This window comes from Neopsephotus bourkii, unplaced genomic scaffold (assembly GCF_033783945.1).
Source record: "Neopsephotus bourkii isolate Nb327-2 ecotype Australia unplaced genomic scaffold, CSIRO-AGI_Nbou_v1 NB_1328, whole genome shotgun sequence".
Classification (NCBI taxonomy): domain Eukaryota; kingdom Metazoa; phylum Chordata; class Aves; order Psittaciformes; family Psittacidae; genus Neopsephotus; species Neopsephotus bourkii.
The window spans coordinates 2,361,944-2,382,756 of NW_026901808.1; the positions used below are offsets into that span (position 1 = coordinate 2,361,944).

At 37.0% G+C, this 20,813-nt stretch overlaps 1 protein-coding gene across 8 annotated transcripts in view; it reads right to left on the reverse strand.

Moving 5' to 3' along the window:
• KMT2E (lysine methyltransferase 2E (inactive)) overlaps window positions 1-20,813 on the reverse strand; it is a 58,560-nt gene that overhangs the window by 17,964 nt on the left and 19,783 nt on the right. For 5 of the 8 annotated variants that reach the window (XM_061366304.1, XM_061366305.1, XM_061366300.1 and 2 more), the window contains 11 exons: window positions 15,387-15,498; window positions 14,809-15,038; window positions 13,155-13,235; window positions 12,136-12,194; window positions 8,423-8,595; window positions 7,155-7,193; window positions 5,476-5,688; window positions 3,955-4,085; window positions 2,441-2,558; window positions 2,178-2,287; window positions 344-605 (listed from right to left, as the gene is read on the reverse strand). In XM_061366304.1, the coding sequence (XP_061222288.1) occupies window positions 344-605; window positions 2,178-2,287; window positions 2,441-2,558; window positions 3,955-4,085; window positions 5,476-5,688; window positions 7,155-7,193; window positions 8,423-8,595; window positions 12,136-12,194; window positions 13,155-13,235; window positions 14,809-15,038; window positions 15,387-15,498 (1,528 nt within the window). Of the gene's footprint in view, window positions 1-343; window positions 606-2,177; window positions 2,288-2,440; window positions 2,559-3,954; window positions 4,086-4,612; window positions 4,745-5,475; window positions 5,689-6,277; window positions 6,338-7,154; window positions 7,194-8,422; window positions 8,596-12,135; window positions 12,195-13,154; window positions 13,236-14,808; window positions 15,039-15,386; window positions 15,499-20,813 lie in introns of those variants that run through there. The other 3 variants (XM_061366303.1, XM_061366306.1, XM_061366307.1) reach the window with 3 other exon arrangements.

Consider the following 20,813-nt stretch of genomic DNA (forward strand, 5'->3'; position numbering starts at 1 on the left):
TTTTTATGTTTAAAATTCTATGGTCCCAAATAACACATGCAGCTAAACAGATGATACTTCAGGATGGACTGGGAGCTCCAGAAAGCATGACATGAGGCTTTCACATTAGAGATCCACAAAGAAATTCAGAGGAAGAATGTACGGTTAAAACTGGTATAGGAACCAACGTATCTTTACAGTAGAAATAGTATAAAAAATTCTAAACACCTCAGCCTTAGTGACTATTTCTGACAAGTCTTCATACCCCTTTTCAGTGACCTGTTAGAAGAATTCCTTTAGTAACTACAAAAGGAGAGTTTCTGTATTTATAAGCTTTTCTTTCTGATCATCTTTGTGTCAATACCTGGTTATTAGAAATGGACAGCCTGAGGGGAGAGAGCTTCCTTTGTTTATTATCTGCAATTTTTATTTTGGTGGCTGCTCCTTCACATTCCAATGTGATGTTTTGATTCTGAGTCTCCTTTTCTCTTGAAACATCTTTCTCCTTCTTTCCTTTTTTCCTTCTTGTTTCATATCCAGTATTGATGTTTTCTGTTGGCTCAGAACGTCTGAGAACTGGACATTCAGGATTTTCTTTGAGGCAAGCACAATCCACTTTGTATTTACTAAAAGCAATTAAATACAAGAAGGCATATTTTGATTAGGCTATGCAGCATGAGACTTTTAGTACTAAATCATGCAGGTTGATGATACATTTCACGTTTAACATCTGCTATGATGCAAACCAACCATATTAAAAGCAGCTGACTCAGGTTTTCACCAACATATACAATATTGCTGTAATTCAAAAATCTCATATATTGGTTAACAGAATTTGTGGCTGTTTGCCACATGGAATTCTTTAAAATTCAAGGTCAGCATTACCTTAAAAGATTGAAGACATTTAAAAGCTGGAATATACACCAGGTGGAAGTATGACAGCTATTAACAGGCATATGTAAGGCAGACAGTTCTTGGTTTAAACAAAGACAGTAGACCTAATTTACAGAATGAGAACTCAAGAGTCACTTCGAACAATTTTAAGTTCCACATGGATACAGAGGAACAGTTATTCTAACACATTCAACTTACACAGACTGTCAGCTGCAGATACTAAACACAACTACTATGTACTCCTAGAAGGACAAATAACAAAACCTATCAACCAGGCAATTTCTCAGGCTGTCTTTATGGGAGGTGTGTCTACAATACTTAACAGTGCAAGGTAGAGTGAACTAGTCTAAGCAGGAGCTGATTAACACAGGTAATACTCTATGGATATAACTATTCAGGCACAGTAGTGGAGGCATGTCTGCACAGTACTGCACCCAAGCTGACTTAAGAGCAGACCATAGGAAAATGTATTACCTTGGTGCAGCAAAACGTCAAACAGTTGGACTGATTCTGGACCCAAACAAGTGCACACACAGAAACAGGCTTTTCCAATGCTTCAGTTTCCAAGGTCAGTATTAGCCTAGGTGCTCTTGCGCAATGTACCTATACCCTATAACATTTCCTACTAGCCATTACTAAACTCTATCACTCAAAGGCCTTATTTTGCCGTCGTATTTCAGAGAGCTATATGAACAATAGTTCCTATATATGTCAACCAATTATTTCTTTTACCATTTCAAAACAATGCTCACAGATAAAGGCAACTGTTTAATTCAGTAAGAGCTTTCCCCAGTTCATAAGAGGAACAGCAATTATATGCAGGAAAACGTGTAACAAGTTACAGAATCTAAGGCATTAAGCATTCAGTGTATCACAGTACTCTTACATCACACATTAAACTAACGTGATTTATAACTAAATTCCAGACACTGTACTACAGAGGTACTCTGAAATAAATAAGGCATTACCAAATAGCTCTACATTCTCTACCCTCTGCCCTCCCCACACTATGGGACACCTACATACAATACATTTTCATAGCCCATCTTTATTTGTATTCACTTAAGTTTGCTTCTTTTCCACATCATTTGTAAGTAACTGCAACACTGTTGAAATTAGCAGATATGCAATAGTAAAAGTAGAGAAGAAACCCTGCCCATACACACAGAGTTCCTTGTAAAAAGTGTTTAAGGAGTCCTGTGTTATTAAAGCAGGCAAGAAGTTACATAAAAACAAAGCCACTCTGAATCACAACACGACTTAGCAAGCATACGTATTTTAGAACAGTATGTTCAAATACGTACCAATTTCCATAATCGAAATCAAATGCTATAGTAATCTCTGCTCCCTTTGGAATGTTATGGATGGAGTAAATATAAAGATGAATTGTTCCATCTTCAATTACATGCCTCACCTATATTCAAGAGAACATCATTACATTATGGTTTTTCTTTTTAAAAGTACATGTATAAAAATCATACGGACTATCAGGTTATCAGTTGGGAAACTCAAGGAAAAGGGGACTTCTAAGTATATAGAACCTAATTTAACTTTTGTATATGCTTACCTCTGCATTTGGCGTACATGAACGTCTGATGAATCGAGCTTCATTTCCAAAAGTCCTTGCATCAACACACATTTCCAGCCCATGGAATTTGGAATAAAACAAAACAAAAGGGTACGGCCTAAAACAGACACAAGAAAAGCCGAGTTTTGTAATTTTTCAAGATGTTAAGTATCACTTAGTCTTCAGATTAGTTAGCTTTGTAACATGATGTTTGACATCATATATCTGAGAATATCATGTTTAAATTTAAGCTTCATGATTCTTATCAGTACATTCTCCAAATGTATTCTCAGAACACCGTAAATTTGAATTACAGCCCTGAATGTAATTCTTCTGCATAGGATCGAAAGGGAGGAACAGGAACAGGCCCTTTATGTGGAAGACATCAGGATAAGATTCTTCGTCTTTCTTACAATTTTCTTGCAGCAGGTCCTAAAATGAAACTGGGGTAGAATTTTAGGTGCCTCACAGAACCATCTAAAAAAATAGAATAAAATAACACCTACACATTCCTACCTAACACCCACGCTATCACTAGCACCCAACTCTCCTGAAGAAAGAAAACCATCTAAATATTTTGCCAAGACATGCTTTAAGTTCTGCTATTACATGTGCCAGGGAACCCTTTCATCTTCACTGAGCAGAAGCTCTGTATTTTATCTCCTCTAGCAGGCCTCCTCAGTTTCCCATGTTGATGTGTTTATGCAGTTAATGGCAGCACTGAAAATAATCCACAGGAAGAAGGAAGCAGTCACTGACTGCTCAGTAACTTGGCCAGCTGGAAAACTCTGGCAATAAAACGGTTCCAAGCTGACCTGCGTCCAACTCTGTCTCAGCCTGATGGACTGTCATGGTTTAAGTACACCCTTCTGTGTGACTCCCCCCAGTTTATATACTGGGCATGATGTGCTGTGGTATGGAATACCCTTTTGGCTACTCTGGGTCAGATCTCCTGTCTCTGCTTCCTCCCAGCTTCTCATGCCCCTCCTCCCTGACAGAGAATGAGACTGAGAAGTCCTTGATCAGGGTAAGCATTACTTAGCAACAACTAAAACACTGGTGTGTTATTAGCATTGTTCTCAGACTAAAGCTGAAACACAGCACTGCACCAGCTACTATGAAGGAGAAAAATAACTGCTACAGCTGAACCCAGGACATGAACTTAAAAATTCTTTCTCTCACGAAAGAGAATGTCTTAGCCATTACCTTCTGAATTATTTTAGGATGGTAGAACCTGCCAACCTCTGGTTTAAGGTGCACAACTACCCAACCAAGAATGCAGGAATCCTGTAACCAGGGAAGAACAAAGAAAAAAGAAACTAACTCCTGAACAGATCTGTAAGGATATCCAGAAGACAAGAGGGAGACCAGATTCCAGCTGCAATTATTTTTTAATCAGACAACAGCAAAATGCAAGACTCTATTGATAACTAAAACCCACTCGTACTTAAGGCAAGAATTTGGCAAAACAGCATTTTAATAGTTACCTTATAAAACATTTGGAATAAACAAACCTTTTAAAGAAATATCCATTAGCTTCAAACTGTTCTCTCAGCATGAACTTCCCTCTGTATTCAATAATAAGTGCATCAGGAGGCAAGTCTTTGGCAGCTTTTAAAATTTTCTTGTTTTTTTGCACGTAGCTCTATAAAGACATAAGTTAATTCATGAAGTATCATTTTCTACATTTTCCCCATCATGAACAGCAGATTATACTTTCACAACTAGTACACGATTCTATATGAAGTAAAACCCCCTCCTTTTTGTAATTAAACCTCCAGACTGATCAAACTGTCCTGTTCCATAACCAATGCAACCAGTTATGAATTTATACTCAAAGAATACTTTAGCCTGTGTTCTCCAGTACATGGCTGGACACCAATATATTCATGTTGTCACAGTATGTTCTCACTGTATCCCTTAGTGCACTTAACTCTCACCACTACTAGGATGAATTGCTGCCCTGTTTAGCCTAACACTTTCAAAAGGCTTCAATTCCTTCAAAGGAAAACAAAACATGCAGACATAAAAAGGACATTCATGATTCATTCAAGGAAAAACAGAACAGGAAAAATAACAAAATAATTAGAAAAAAAGAATCCTGAGAGTTTCCAAATTTATTTTCAGATCTTTAGATGGAAGGATGGCTTTTAATTAAAAACCAATACATACCCTGACAATTAGTGAACTCACACCTCTCATAACTGTCATCGCCAATCAAAAAGGAAGTAGCCTCTATGTAGGCAAAAGGCTCTGTAAGCAGGGATATTCCTCTAAGGAGGGTGTCCCATATGCCATGATGGTCTTTGAGGAAAAGAAGCAAAGATGCTTCCATTAATCTGCTACTGTAACTACTCCTCAAGATTTTTGCTACAAAATGCTAATGTGTGCTACATGGCTTTGATTTTAAGCTGATAAACAACTGATGTTAAGGACAGAAAAGACACTGCACAATTTCTTCATAAACTAGAACTTACAAGATCACAAGAAAAAGAATTGGTATCAGAGTATCATCTATCATCAGAACTAGTAAATGAAATGCTACTCTGAGGACCTTAACATCCAGAACACCTACCACACTTAAAAAAAAATGCGGACAGTTAACACGTTGATACACATACCAAAAAAGAAAAAAAGGAAAAAATATATATATATATTCCAACTTCAGTGCTTCTATATACTCTAATCACTCCTGGTACTCCTCATAGAGCAAACACAACATCAACGTTTACTACATTATGTCCACCATAAAAGACAGTCTATGGACAATGCAATGTTAAGGCTCAGATTAACACCTCTGCTGTTTTTATGATAACTGATATGCAAGCATAAACATAACCAGGGGTGACACAGGATGTATGAAAATCAACTACAAATCCTGAAAAGCTGTTAAAACTCTTCTGCTTAGATCTGATGAGACAAGATACAGAAAAATGAAAAAATTAACCTCTTCCCCTTTTTTCTAAGGCATCTAAATGACTATCTGTCATAGCACAAACCAGCATGCAGTAACACAGCATGGCACAGCTCATTACCTCTACTGGAGGTTTGAACATCAGATTGCTGGTGCTGACTTCTTTTTTGTCATTTCCATTCCCTAATCGCAGAGCTATTTTTTGTGCCTCCCTCTGCACACCCTCACTGTATTGGTTATTACTTGCTTCTTCATAACGATCCATCCATGCCTTGATTTTTGTTTCCCATCCGAAGTTCGGACTGTCAGTAGGATCAATCTCTGGAGCTGAGCCCTAAAAATTAAAGTGACCAGATATTATAAGGTAAGAAAAACGTATTAAACAAAACACAAAATGAAGGGCAAAGGTATGCCACTGATAATTCTGCATTATTTAAAAGCACTGAGTTGAATACAGTAACATTACATTTGTCCAGAATTTTATCATTCCATAAATACCACAGAAGTTCAGGAACACATTCCGCCTTCAGTATAGATTCTAGGCTTTACTGGGCTAAGAATGGAGAGTGACATTGTTTCCTCCCACAACTGCACTGCATCATGAATCTCTGAGTGCAGCAGTTGGAGGGTCAGATCTCCCTGCCTACTCAACTTTTGTGAACTATGCAAATATAGAGAACTCCCACTTCCATCCTATAATAGATTTGATTTTCCCCTTTCAACCTCACAGATCATACTGTATCATTTTTCCGCTTCACATCTTACTAAACTCTCCTAATCCTACACCTACTACATTGAGGATGTGACTCTAATATTACAGGCTTTGGCAAATCATTCTTCCCCCTTTATGTGCTCCACCCTAAACAATTTTCTTCTGTGCTGCTTCAGACCCTGTTTCACTTTTAAAGAAAGTGCCATTGTACCTCGAGACCTCACAAGCAGCACACAGGCTGCAGTCAACCAATGCATCCTTTTCTATTCACCTGAGCAGACACACTAAAATATTAATAAAACAGCAAGTGGTTCAGCAATTCAATTTACCTGTTCACATTCATTTTGTACCTCAAGAGAATCAAGCACACGACAGCATTCAAAAAGGTGTGATGGTAAGAAAACCAGGAAAAACCACAATGGAACCTTACAAACACCATATTCAAAATGCATAAAACAGATTCTCTTCCCCAACACTGCTTTCACTATTCATGTCACATCTTACACATATGAAATGTAAATTGTGTTCCATGTATTTTTATATATCTCAAGGCTGAATAAACTATGGGAAACACTTCGGTTTCACACCATGCATATTTTTTTCTTGCAGAAAATGTAAAGAGTGCTACAACACTTAAGTCTTACAAAGCAGACATCCCAACACAAATCCTTAAAACTATGCCAGCACTAGCAAGTAGAGCCCCATCAGATGAATACATGGAAGTATGACAGCAGAACCGCTAGTTTGGCCTTCAAATGCGATACAGCCATTTTGTTCTTGTTAGAGCTACTACATTCAAGCAAGGTGGGCACTCAACTTTACTCCCTTGCACAGCCCTAATCCCTCCTCTGGCTCTTGAAAACCAAAATTTACACTGTACTATTTAATTAACTTCACAGAACAAAGATGCAGTGCTCATACCTTAATTTAAATTTACTGTATGTAGTACACTAGTTATCAAGAGTATTTCAGCACTTAATGTACAGCCCCAATTGTGCTCTTGATGCTTCATGTAAAATGTTTACCCAAATAATGCTTCATAATTAAGATGTTTACACAAAACAAAACTCAACCAAAAATCACATTACCTTTACTCGTGAAGATTTCCTGGATCCTTCTCGAAATGCCTGAAACAAAGTTAGATACTTATAATCTTTGAAGGAAACTCAAAATCTCTCCATGATTTCAAAAATCTATTAATGAATTAACCGCTTTTCAACATGGGCCACTCAAAAACCAGTGCAAAATTACAACAACAGAAAACTACGTTGAAAATCAAGAAGGCAACAGGTTACATCTCACAAAGACTTTTTTAAAAACCCATCTGGCATTCGAAGCTAAGTGCACACTGGATGTCAGCGCTGTGGTCCAGGCACCCCTACCTTTCTCCCATATTACAACATGACTCTCTGAAATTTCAGAATTCATGGTAAAGTAACTGAAATGTTACTTATGGAACAGCCCGTATTTATCAGGTGAACCTGAAAACTGCCCACATCCTTCACTACACTATTTGTGGAAAGAGGTGACGGGGAAGCAGGTGTCACACATGTCCTGTTATGTTAACTTTTGAAAGAAGTCTGCCATTCTACAACAGAATCTTCTTTAGGTCATCTCACACAATGCTGGGAGTTAACAGAAGAATACATGGTTCTGAATTTATAATTCAGAACCATTCATCCAAAGGAAGTATTTTACTCAACATTTCCAAAGAAGCACCAGTAACTAATTCTGACTTCAAGTTTTAACGGTGAAAATTCTCATCCAAGCCAGTGAAAGTGAACTGCGGAAAGCAACTGCATTGTACTTCTTCAGATGTACTACATTTGTCTTCATGTATTGTTTACACCTGTACCTAAACAGTACAATCTCAGCATCCTGTTTACCAAAGAAGTTTAGTGGCTAACTTTCTGACAGCACACTTCCACACAGTTTCAACTCAAACTAATAGACATGAAGTCACACTAGGAAAACTGATAGCAAACGTTCCTGAACTGTAAACAGCCACAACTGAGGAGATTTTCAGACACAACATTCTTCTCTGGCTATTCAAAGCTTCTTCTGCTTAACCTCCAACTGTATCAAGTGATTCACTAAATGCAATTCCTCCTTTGAATTCTGCCTCAGCTACAAAATTAACTTTCATGGCTTGTACACATTAACTCGAATTAAGGGCAGGGGAGGCAGGAAGATTTATCACCTACTGCAGAGTATTACATTTCAAGCTAAACCCACGTTGTTAAATATTATTAGTAATAATAGCCTGATTTTTAAAACCAGTCTCTCTTGGTAAAAGCTGTCACAGATATAATTTATAACATTTAGACTTACAAAAATAGAAAGCACATTCACTTACTTTTTTACATTTTGCTATGTTCTGTTCTTTCTCTCCACTTTTTTTCCTTTTCTTATCATTGACTTTTGTAACTCTTGTAGCAGTTAAAGTAATTGTAGTTGGTGTATGTTGAAAAGCCGTATACAGTTCCACAGGAACCTCATCACCACTCTCTGTTGCACTGGTATCCCCATCTTTAAAACAAAGAATATTCTGTAAAGAATCATACTGTGGAAAGAACATTCACTCGTTGTTCTACACCTGCTTTCGAAAAACAAAACTGGGTACTGACAAACGCTTCAAGCACTCACATGTAGAATCCAACAACAGTTGCAACAGCAAGAAAATGAATGGGCAATGAGAAGCTGGTAATTAACAGATGTTTGTAATACCAGGTAAGAAAGGTACCACATTAATTCCATTCTTTGAGTGAAGTTATATTATCGTATTCTAGCATAATTAGAATCAGAACAAAAATGGAAAAACATCTGTTTGTTAACTCATTCACTTCTATATAGATTTAACTTGTAATGTGCCTGTAGGATTATCTCAGATGACTGTATTCTAGAGGGGATTAAAATTAATGACAGCCCAGCATTTCTTGTGAAGCCCCATTAATCACTCATGTGTTAAGTTGTAATCAACAATTTCAGCTCCAATTTGCAGCATCAAGTGCCTTTTTCAGGATAAATATGTAGATTTAGCCCAAAGCCTTCTCTACTCAAAATTCCCTAACAGTAACATCCTGCTACTCAGGGAAGAGAAAAGGGAAGTCTATGTTGTTAAGAGCATAAACACACTGACATGTTTTTAATTTGTGCTGTGTACCCACAGACCTAAAAGCCAAAGCCTTAAATTCAGCATACATCAGCATTTATGTCAGACAAATACATTTCCTGACCTGAAACGGGATTACCCTAGTTCTGTCAAGATGAAAGGCTGTGAAGTATGGGGAGGCTTTGAAGAGAGATCATGCACAAGATAGGAGACTGGTGTTCACATGTGCACAGTAGAGATTTCTCACATTTTAGCAGCTTTCCTAAATATTTCCCTCCAGTAAATGTACTTCACACTAAGCAAGACTTTCTGAAACTGCACAGAAGGAGGCTTTACAAATACTTAAAGTGAGAGGACATTCTGAGCTCAGAAGGATGTTGCCTTAATCAACAGTCCTAATTCTTGAAAACCTTCTTTACTAAATAAAGAACTCCAGCTACTGGTTACTCTGGATTTTTCTTGCTCACAACATTCCTTATCAGGATTCTTCCGCACATATTAAGCAATCCAATTTTACCATCTTGCTTGTTGTTTTGAACAATTTATTAGGCACATAATTATACTTTATATATTAACAACGGGTGATGTTTTCTGAATGTTTACATCTCTGCTCGGACTAGCATCAAAAAACACACACAGAAGAAATGGCTAATCATAGAAGAATGAACAGCAGAATTAACGAAAGACTGAGAAATGAAAACCCAAATCCTTCTTGAAATTGTCAAAGTTTACAGTCCATACACTAGTGTTTACACAATCACTGTCACAGCCAAATATCTCTACCCTCGAGACCCCACAAGATACTGCCTTCTTTAGGGAAGCAACATTTCAGTGTTGTCTACTACACTGCGCCTTAACTTACTGGGAAGGTTAATTACCTCAACCAAACATATAATTACACTGAGTTGTTTTGAGACACTCCTTCCCTTCCCAACCTACATAACCTGCTTTCACTTTGAAGAGGCCTGGTAAAGGACATTAAGGGAAGATTTTGCATCTTGGAAGGCAAGATACCAAGTCTCTAAATTTCACAAGAAGTTATGGGCCCAGACTCATTTCACCGTAAGCAGCAATTTCATCAGCACTGATTTCAAGACCAGACAGCTTGACGCAACATCCTTGAACAAGCTATGCATTCAGATACTGTACCTTAAAAAAAAAAAAGCCCTAAAAAAAAAAAAAAAAGCAGACAACAAAACAAAAGCAAAAAACCACCCAAATAACAATCTCACAACAACAGTAATAAAAAAAAAAAACAAAACAAACCAACCAAACAAACCCAAACTATTCAGGCTACAACTGAGTAGGGGCTTCACAAAAGGTGCTCATTCCACTGAACCTCTTTAAGTAATTCAATGCACAGTAAGATGCATCAGAATTGCACTTTTATACCTGAACAAGACAAGCACGACCACATACAACCACAGGCCCCAGAACATTATAAACTGTTGTCAGGAAAAAAGGTGATGTGGTTAAGACTCTTACCCAATTTCCTATCATGTGAATTGTTCACTTAAAGGCTCTTTTCTAAAGGCAAACCAACTGATCTACTACTCGCTCCTGCCTGTTTAGCTTTTGATACAAGATGGCTAAACCAGCAACTCTTCAGACAATTTTACAATAAAAACTGTATTCTCGTATCTAAATGATAAACCCTAGTTTACATAAGTCTATAGAAAAAAAGCCCTATGTAAATACCTACATTTTCTAAGAGCATCCAGCAAATGCAATCAAAACCTTTAACCAAACACCTGTAACACTACTAAGTTACAAGTAACATTCTTTTTCTATTGAATACTTAAAAAAATGGATACACTCTAATACTATTTTCACTTTTCCTACTTGAGTCATCTATTAAAATTGGCCAATTTTACTAACTGGTAGACAGTTCATACCCAGAATTACTGTAATTCTGACTGAACTATGTAGTATCAGTCAACATTAAAAAAATACATTTAGCCAAGCAAATGTATTGGCTAAATTATAATTAACTAGAGATGCAAGCACACATTCAAGTTATGTATTAGAAGCCACGGAGATATGATTTGAAAGTAATACATGTTAAGTTTAGGAGGATGACTATCTCCTAAATTATGACTTTTATACAGAGCTTCAAAGTATCACCTGTCAATCAAGAAATCCACAACATTTTGGTGATGGCTGGACAGAACTGACAAGTTAAGCTGGCTGAGTTCTGGAATTTTATAAATGGTAGGAGAGCTCATTTCATACAATATAGACATCAAAATAGATACATGCACTACACACCTCACCTTGTTATTAAGGGCCAAAAAACCCTCAAAACATCATCTAACTGTATTGCCCAAGTTTAGCAATTTTTTCTCACTGTCAAACTCAAAAACATACCAATACACACACACAAATCTATAACAAACCAAGGAGAGGTGGATCCCCTCTCAAAATTGTGCTATATCGTTCTGAATCTCAGTTATGTAATTCTCAGAGCCAGGAATATCACCTGCAATGGAACAGTTTTAAGAGGATAGGATAGTATAGTCTATACCATGAAGGAAAAGAAAGAGAGATGTGAAAATTTTTCCATCAAGAAAACAGACTTCGTAACCCTCTCTTATCACAGAAGAAGCCTGGACATTTTCCATCTTATCTTCAGTAGCTTACTCAAAGTTGTCTGGTTATTATAAAAGTCACATTTCATTATTGTGAAACTTTAACAGTGTTCAAACAGATCTAATTATTCCACAATCATAAGAAAAAAAGGTAGTGGCAACAACCGCTAATAAAACACATGAACTGCAACAACTCTGACTGAATGTTACCTCAGTTAACTATAAAGTCAAGTAAAAGATTCACCAAACTTAGTATGCAGAAGGCTATCAAAATTGAAGGAACAATGTACATACACTTTGAAGTCTATGCAGTTGATACATACTTATTTTAAAACCTTTACTACACAAAAACTTCAAAGCTTTACTCACCTGACATATTTTCTCTTTTCCTTCGTTGCAACAACACTGCCCTTTCTTTATCTAAACTCCTGAAATTAAAAATAAGTTTTATTCATTCTTCACACTTATACATCAATACATCTAAGTATTAAAACAGACCTTTCCATAGTTAGTGTTTCCATTAACTATTGCAGAATAAACAGCAAATCAGCTGAATGTTTAGATACTCAGAAAAATTTAAGTTGTGCACTGTTCCATTCCACTTTAATGCAAAGCAAGTGCAAGTATCCAAATATCTTGAAAGCAAAATGAAACTTGATACCTCACAGGAAAGAATGGCAGTTGGCCCATAGATTACAGCTAAGCATTGCACTATTTTCCTGCAGAGTCTTCAAAACAATATAAGGTTCAAACTATTTCACAGAAATAAAAGAATCATTTATTGGTAATTAAAATGTTCTGAACACATGTCTTGTATACATTGTTTATTTGCATCGTAAGTTAACAGGTAGCATTTTATAAATTTTCTGCTTCACACCACAGGACAACTATGATGACTACCTACTACCACACAAAATGCCCTCCTTGCTACGTCGTATGACACTGGGGGGGGGGGGGTGGAATTCAAATAACCATTCCAGAGCAAGAAATCCTCCAAGTGAGCACTGCAGCATATTGGAATGGGGTTGTAAAAACAAAGACGCTAAGAAATACGAGTTCTTAACATATGACAGCCATGAAATGAAATGAAATATGGAACGCGTTATCTACATATTAGTCAACCTAAACCGGATCTGGAAATTATTGCAGTTTCGATAAGCTTTTCAAGGGTTTATCCCTGCTGCCTAGGGAGGTGAAACAGTAAGCTGCTGGGAACAAGAGAATGGAGACTGGTAAGATCAACTACATCAGAAATGTAGCCCCTTTAACTAGAACTGTCAGGATTATGCTACATGGTCTGTGTTTTATTTGCTGGTTGCTCCAGTACCTCCTTTTTTCATAGTCTTTACACAATCTGGTCAGAGTTCAAAACCAACCAAACTGCTCACCTTGGTTGACAACGTTCACATAGATATATGTCAGGAATATGCTGCCTGTCAATCCCCATGCAGTCAATGTGCTGCCAGACACTTAAAAAGAGAACAAAAATCACCTTTATTTTAAGCACAATTTTTAGAATTGTGTGCATAATACACACACGCATGCAGACAAAAACAGTGCAAGCCGTTCTTTTTTTTTTTTTAATCATGATCTTTATTCAGACTGAATACTGCCTAAAACTACATCTCAACCACTGTCTTCACCATCATTCTGCTAGCTGATTTTCTATTCCACTGATCACTGCTATTCCAATCTTGTGGCTGTCTCCAGGTGTCTCTCTGCTTCTTTAGACTCACTTTCCCTCTTGGAAATCTTTCTCTAACACTGGAAATAAAAAATGGTAAATTATCACAACAGAGAACAAGATAGAGACAAACACCCCCAGTAACAAGATTTACGCTCTATGCTGTAACAAGAGTTTTGTTTTTAAATAAAAAGATCCCATTTGATTTTATAAATATATACTTAAAATAGTATCTTTATTTTTCTTTTAGATATACACAAATATTTTATTTATTTATATACTTTAATGCAAAATATTAATACATATTTTTATACACATACTCCACGTGACTAATAGCACTTGTGTAGCACAGGAAGAGCTCTGACTGCTTCCCACAGCCAGGGAAGAGAGGCTGCTTGCTAGACTGCAGGCTAACTTAGGACAGACAGACTTCATGCTCATCCCCACACTGCTAGAAGAACTGGGACATAAAAATCATTGTTATCTTGGTACTTGTGAATTTATCACAACTCTCTCCAACTCCCATGGAGAATCTCTTCTTCAAAAGAAGCAAACACTACCTAATTGGTGACTGCCTGCAGCTCCACTGTTGAAAGAACGTCTTAATACGTTTCAGAATAAGTAAAAAGGTTATCACAATCAAAGACCATCAAAAATTAGTAACAAGTTCGTTATGTAAGCAGACAGAAGAAGGGAACTCAATGTTTTAATTAGATAACAATCATTTCAGAAATACACAATGATCTAATAAATTCAGTAGCATTCACTAAGCATACTGAATATAAAAATACAGGCTAATACTGAGTAACTGCAGAAACAGCAGGTTTGTCTTCTATTAAAAACATCAGCTCTAAAATTTTTTAAGATAATTTTTCTGAGCCCAAGTATTTAATAGCACCTACTTATTTACTATGATCAAGTAGGTGCTTTAGCACAAACATGGAAATTAAATGTTTAAAATACAGCTTCTCCAGGAAGAATCCAGGTTAGTCTTTTCACAGCTATGAAAATTCTTAAAACTGTGTCCTTTATAAATAAAGACTTCCTATTACAAAGGTCATGCACAGAGAAACCAGTATTTGAGAAGTTTCTTTCAGCTTATTTTGCATTCTGCAAGTTACTTGATTCACATATACATAATTTACCAAGATGCTTTACTGCTCAGTACATGCAGATTAGGAACTAATCCCTAAGCCTTCATTTTATGACATTAATAATTTGAATGAAACGAAGATTTTTTTTTTTTATTTTTGGGGGGAGAATACCTTTATTAAGCAACAATGCACAAGAAAAGGCACAAACAAATTAGTTTTTTTTTAAGTAATTTCCACCTTTTAAATTATTTTAATATCTATTACCTGCATTTGTCACAACAGATCATATATCCGTCATCATGTGTAAAGCCACAAATGCATCTGGTAATATCAGTTCCATAGCTTCCATCCTCTGATGTACTGATGGTAGTAGCACTGGAGGTTTCATCAAAGTTGGGAGTGGTAAATATGCCTACTTCATTCTTGCTTATAAGCACTGATGGAGGAGGAGAAGCCGGAGGTGTTGGAGGCGGCCGAGCACCATAGTTATGGTCCTAGATTTTTGTGGAAAAGTAAGTTATAGCTCTTAAAATATTCATACACTGAAGGTTATTTAAGCCAAAGTAAGAATTCACTTTGTAAAAGACTTCAGAGACTTATTTTTTAGTTAAGTTTAAAATTTTGTTTCTGCCACTGCTCATGCTTGTTTTCTATCTTCTCAACTATGCTTTACATGTAAGTGCCTCAGGTTCTGTATTCCGTTTCTAATCAACCATCTTTAGTCAACCTACCCAACTCCCAGTAAGATATAAAAATGTCAACGTGAATCAGAGTTTTTTCAGTTATGAACAGCACATTTTACATAATCAATTTTTTTACAGAATACTTAGCGTGAAACTTACTGCATAGGGCAAACCAATGTAACTGTGTGAATGCGAGCTGCTGGTATACAACTGGTGCGGGTAACTGTTTGATTTTTCAACTACCACAGGGCTAGCTTCTACAGATTCTGGTCTGCAAGGCAAAAGAAGAAAAAATACATGCAATTAATATGTAATTTATATTAACAGATTAAAGGCACTTGTTGCACAACTCCTGATTAATTGCCTGCTGATTCTGTTTAAAGGAGCATACAAAGCGGGATGGGGTGGACAGACAGACCCTCAAACAGCTCCCTCACTCCAAAAAAAATAAAGGGTGGTAGGAGAGGGAGAACCAAACACTCTAATTTAAAATTAAGCTTCCAGAGCAGCAGAGAATTTATGCCTCTTTAAGAGCGACAAAATTTTTCTCTCAAAAAAAGTGCATGCTGAATCACATGACATAACCTGCAAATCTGGGACAGAAAAGCATGTTACACACTTCGTCAGGGAGTCATCAGGATGTATGCCCACGCCTGGAGAGTTGTAACAGAAGCTGCGGAAAAGACTTCAGCTTAATTATGTCAAAAGATAGAAGCTGAGATGCAACTGCAAACTGTCACAGGCCTGCACCACCACCAATACTATTCCGTTCTGCAAGGACATCTAGTGGCAGCATTACTGCACCCCCACAAGCATTCGTACAGGCCCATAGTCAATGCAGGAGGGTGTGGTTTCTGCAAACATAAATCACAAGTAGGGCAAACCTATGTAAAAAGGCAGCTTCCCGATTTATCTTGAAATAGAAGAAAAAAAGAGGGTAAGAAATTGCGAGAGAAGGTTTGGTAGTGAAAAGCAAACTTTTGGTTTATAGTAGGCAAACTATGGTTTATATGCACTAAACTGGAACATGAAAGACAAAAAGATAAGGCATACTAAAACATCTTTCTGAAAGTACGAAATTATACCTTATTACCCTTCTTCAGCAGTTACATTCATATGTTCATGCATGTAAGCATTTATATAGACACTCTCATGATGGAGGCAACTTTCAGTCAGTAACTTGTAGCTATTTTACTGCAGCATATGATTTAATCACACCAGGACTAGCTTCAAATGAACTTAGTTACTCAAATATTCTGGGTTTGCCTGGGTTTAAGTTGGTTGGGTTTTTGGGGTTGTTTTTTTTTTCGGTTGGTTAGTTTTGGGAGGTTTTGGTTGGGCTGGGTTTTGTTTTGGTTTTTTTCTTGAAAAGCAGGACACATTGTCAATATTGAAAATTGAAGTGCTTTTAACCCGCATCACAGATCAAGCCTTGTTCACTTTCTAATTTTAGTTTCATTATGCATGAAGTCTACTTTCCATCAGAAACATTCTATTTCCTTGAACTGAGTTTTTACATAAAGTTACTGATTCTTAAGCTTAAAGTAAAAAACAAAGCATTTTTTCTTTGATGGCAAGATATTAAATAGAGGCTTTTTTGTTATGCCATGAAGCAATACTAATTTGATTTAAAAGGACAACAGGAACATACATTTGTTGGTAACATTTTTGCTACGAATATAATAAGCCATTAGCTTTCTGGAAACAGTACACAGTATTTTCACATCTGCTTGAAAGCACCCTTACTAATGGGCCCATTTCCCCATGTAAGTTTACTACATGATCAAATTAAAGTCATCACCCAGTACTGTTTTAACTATTATTTCTTTTAAGTTTCTACAACCCAAAGGAAAAAAAAAAAAAAAAAAGCACCATCTTTTTTCTACACCATTCATGTCTAAGAGTCCCCAGGCTCCATTTTTTCAGGGAGTGAGCAAACATGTGAGTGCACAAGTCATGTTACGTACTGACATTAGAAATACAAATTCTGACTAGCATGAGATAAAACCCGACTCTGACAACACTCACCCTTCGTTATCAACCCAGAAAAATCTTCATTTACTCTCTTACACTGCTCCTCAACTTGAAAATGATTTTGTTCACAGTTTGTTGGAATTATCTTCTAGAGGCAGCTCAGACTTTGCCAGGTTGAAACCCATGACTTAAAAAAAAAAACAAACAACCCAACAAACCAACCCGAACCCCCAAAAAACCACCCAAACAACAGAACAACCAAACCATCAGATGGAAGCTGGAAAAGCTGTGCCTTTCCAAGAGATTTGCCTTTACCTATTTACTGACATAATGCATTTGTGCAGCAGTCACACACCATTAATATCATCCAGTTAATCCTTCTGTTGATCTAGCCAACCAAAATGCCCATGAACGAGTCACTACCCACTCATCCATCGCAGCTAGGGCAGAAATTAACTTATCTTTCTCCAGTTCAATACGGTCTTGAACACTGTATTTCTTCTTCTGCTACTCTCCAACATTTATTCAATGGGACAAACAGTAGCACAGTTAACCCCTATGCATTCAATGCTCAACACAGGTCCTGTTTGTATCAGTATATGGAAAATACTCGACTTTCAGAGCAGGAAGTGGGGAATTCAGGTACTATCCATCCTTCAGCAATGCCACAATTAATACAGGAGAGTTTCCTTCATTAAAATTAAGTATTACCATGACCTAAATACCAGCTATTTCAACACAGGAGCATTCAGTGAAAGATACCAAAATGGAAATGTCCTAAAAAAAAAAAAAAAAAAAAAAAAAAAGAGAGAGAGCTCTGACTTGACTACAAAAATTAAAAAGGCATTCTAAATCTCTTTCAAAATAGGAGGCAAGACTATATACCCTACTCCCTAAAACCATTTCTTCCCACTCTGGCAATTTATAAATCACTTAAGAGAACCAAGTTTAATATTTAGAGGCATTAACAGTTGTGGGAAGCTGAAGCATTAAGCTTCCAAAAATGAAATAGGGAAAACAAATGCGTTAATTACCAACTATTTTAATACTCATGAACTAGATTCAGAGTACAGGGTTAAAAAAGGAAAAAGCATTGCTTTACCTGAGCAAGGAAAGCCAGTAACAGGGTGGGAGAAAATGAGGTGAGACACAAAGGAAATTAAGTATTTGTACTAGAAGTTTTAACTTAAAAACAAAATTAGAGCAAAACCAGCTTTCAGCAAATGTTTTCCAAATGCTTATCATGGGGGCCACTGATACTTCTTTGAATTATAACAGATGCTCACCAGAGCTTTGAATATACCTGTTATTGTCCCATTTATCCACTCAAATGTTAAACTGGGGTGGAGAACAGTGTGGAGGAGACAGATATGGGAAGGAGGTGGAGTAGCATTCACTGAAGCTAAAAATTAATCATTGTAGGCTTCCACTGCAGTCAGGAGAAAAGCAGTATTCACCCCGTAAGCAGCACAGAATGAGTATCATTTCTCCACAGAAGTGGACAACCTTCTAACTTTGGCAGGCAGGTCTGCCAACACTTTAACATGCCCTTCACCAAATTCTTTGTTACACCTCTTCTACCCACCATGCACATGACCCTCATCCTAAACAGCAAACAGAGCCTTGATACTATTGTTTGTCCAGAGGACAAGGCCTTCTTAAACAAGCATCTGAGAACTGCAGAGCTTTGGGAAGGAGTACCTCTTGGTAAAATACTTGTACAGATGATTCAAGCATGAAACATGACTCAATTTAAAATCAATCTGAAATATTATTTTTACTCAAACAGCAGGGCTCAAGTAGCAAGATATTAACTACTGTAGTAGAAACACTAACCCTAATCGCCCATTGGTATACTTATGGGCATCCCAAGCAGCTAGTTTTCAGGAAGAAAACATGTAAGCGTTCAGATCTGAAAGAACACTAAGAGCTTTTCCTTGCTTTTATTTTTGAACATAAGCCAGCTCTGTAACACTGAAGTACTAAGCCTGGCAATCTTCTGAGTATACCACATCTTTCAACTTAAACAGCAGCACCTTTAGTGTTTAACTAAGGGAGATATTGATGGTATTTTTAGTTTTCATCAAAACTAATGTTTTCATTACAATATATTTGAAGTGTAAACTAAAATCCTAGTATTATTCCCTAAAATTAACAGATACTACCATGACAAACTGACCATGGCATTTTGCTAAAATTCATATATTTTTTTTAAGCGTTGTGACAATTCAAAATGCTGCAAAATATTCACAAATAACTAAATTAAAAGCATCAGAAGAAAAGCTTTCCCCATGCTCCTGGGCTGCAATCATTTAAAACATTCCTGTAACTGGAGAACAGGAACATAATATTGTCTCAGATGAATTTAGAAAAGCAAAGCTATCTCTATTTTTAACCCCCCTCAAATAATTTTCAGTCTGCAAGTGAAGTAACTCATGTTCTCGGTCATTTCCTACCCTTTGTATTCGTAAGTATGATGCAAACTGAAGATATTCTGCACGTTGCCAGCAGATGGCATTAGCGAGAAATTAAATAAGCAACATGAGATCAGACGGTTCAAAAAACAGTTTCTACACGTGCACAGTTAAGTTATAATAAGAGATCAACTATCAACCATTCTAAGCGATAGTCATTCTTCTTTAAAAAGTCCTATCACCCCATCCATACCTTTAAATACCGTTTGACTTCTGACCACGTAATAATAAAAATAAAACAGGTTTTGTTAACACCCAAAACACAGTCAGTCCTTTAGAATCTGGGGCCATCAACCACTTGTATACAAATGTAGATATTCAAATGGGAAAGAAAAATCTCAATAAAGCTAAAATCTTCTAAGGCAGGTGTCTATCCCAGCTTTCAGGTAACAGTACTTCCTGCAAGTGTCAAAATTCCAGATGAAAACTCTTGCTCCAGCAGGATCAATCTGCCACACGACAATTTCACAGGTCTAACTGTCAAGGTTTGTTTTCCCTTTGCACCAGCACGTGAGCAGTATCTGGCTGAAGAACAGCTCAGATAAAGGAAGGTAATGTATTTTTTCTGAAAACCGGTATTTCCTATTTCTGTTGCGCTTTGCACCTAAACAACAAAAGACTGAGCACCATCTTCTCCGCCAGACTGGGTTTTGCTACCTTCAGCATTTTGCAGAAGGCCCTGCAAGTACAGACTGGCCTGATATCTGTAGGAAGTGGCAAGTTTCCCACTGTCCTAAAATATCTATTAAAACAAGTAAATCCTTGTTTCAACAACAGTCAAGGGATGACAGATTTTCATTTACTGAAGACTGCAGCAGTAGAGCAGTACCATAAATGGCATTTCACTATGTGTAGCCTATACTCATGCTCTAAACTAGACTAATGCTCTTTTAAGCCCGGAAGTACATTTTGAACCTTTCCAAATAGTTGGCTCTGCTTACTATTACAGTGTCTTTAACAGTAAGAAGTCACATATTCATCTTTCATTTCACCTAAACAGGGGAAGTTTAGATTGGATATAAGGGAGAAGTTCTTTAGTGTTAGGGTAGTGAGGCACTGGAATGGGTTGCCCAAGGAAGTTGTGAATGCTCCAATCCCTGGCAGTGGTTCAAGACCAGGTGTGACAGAGCCTTGGGTA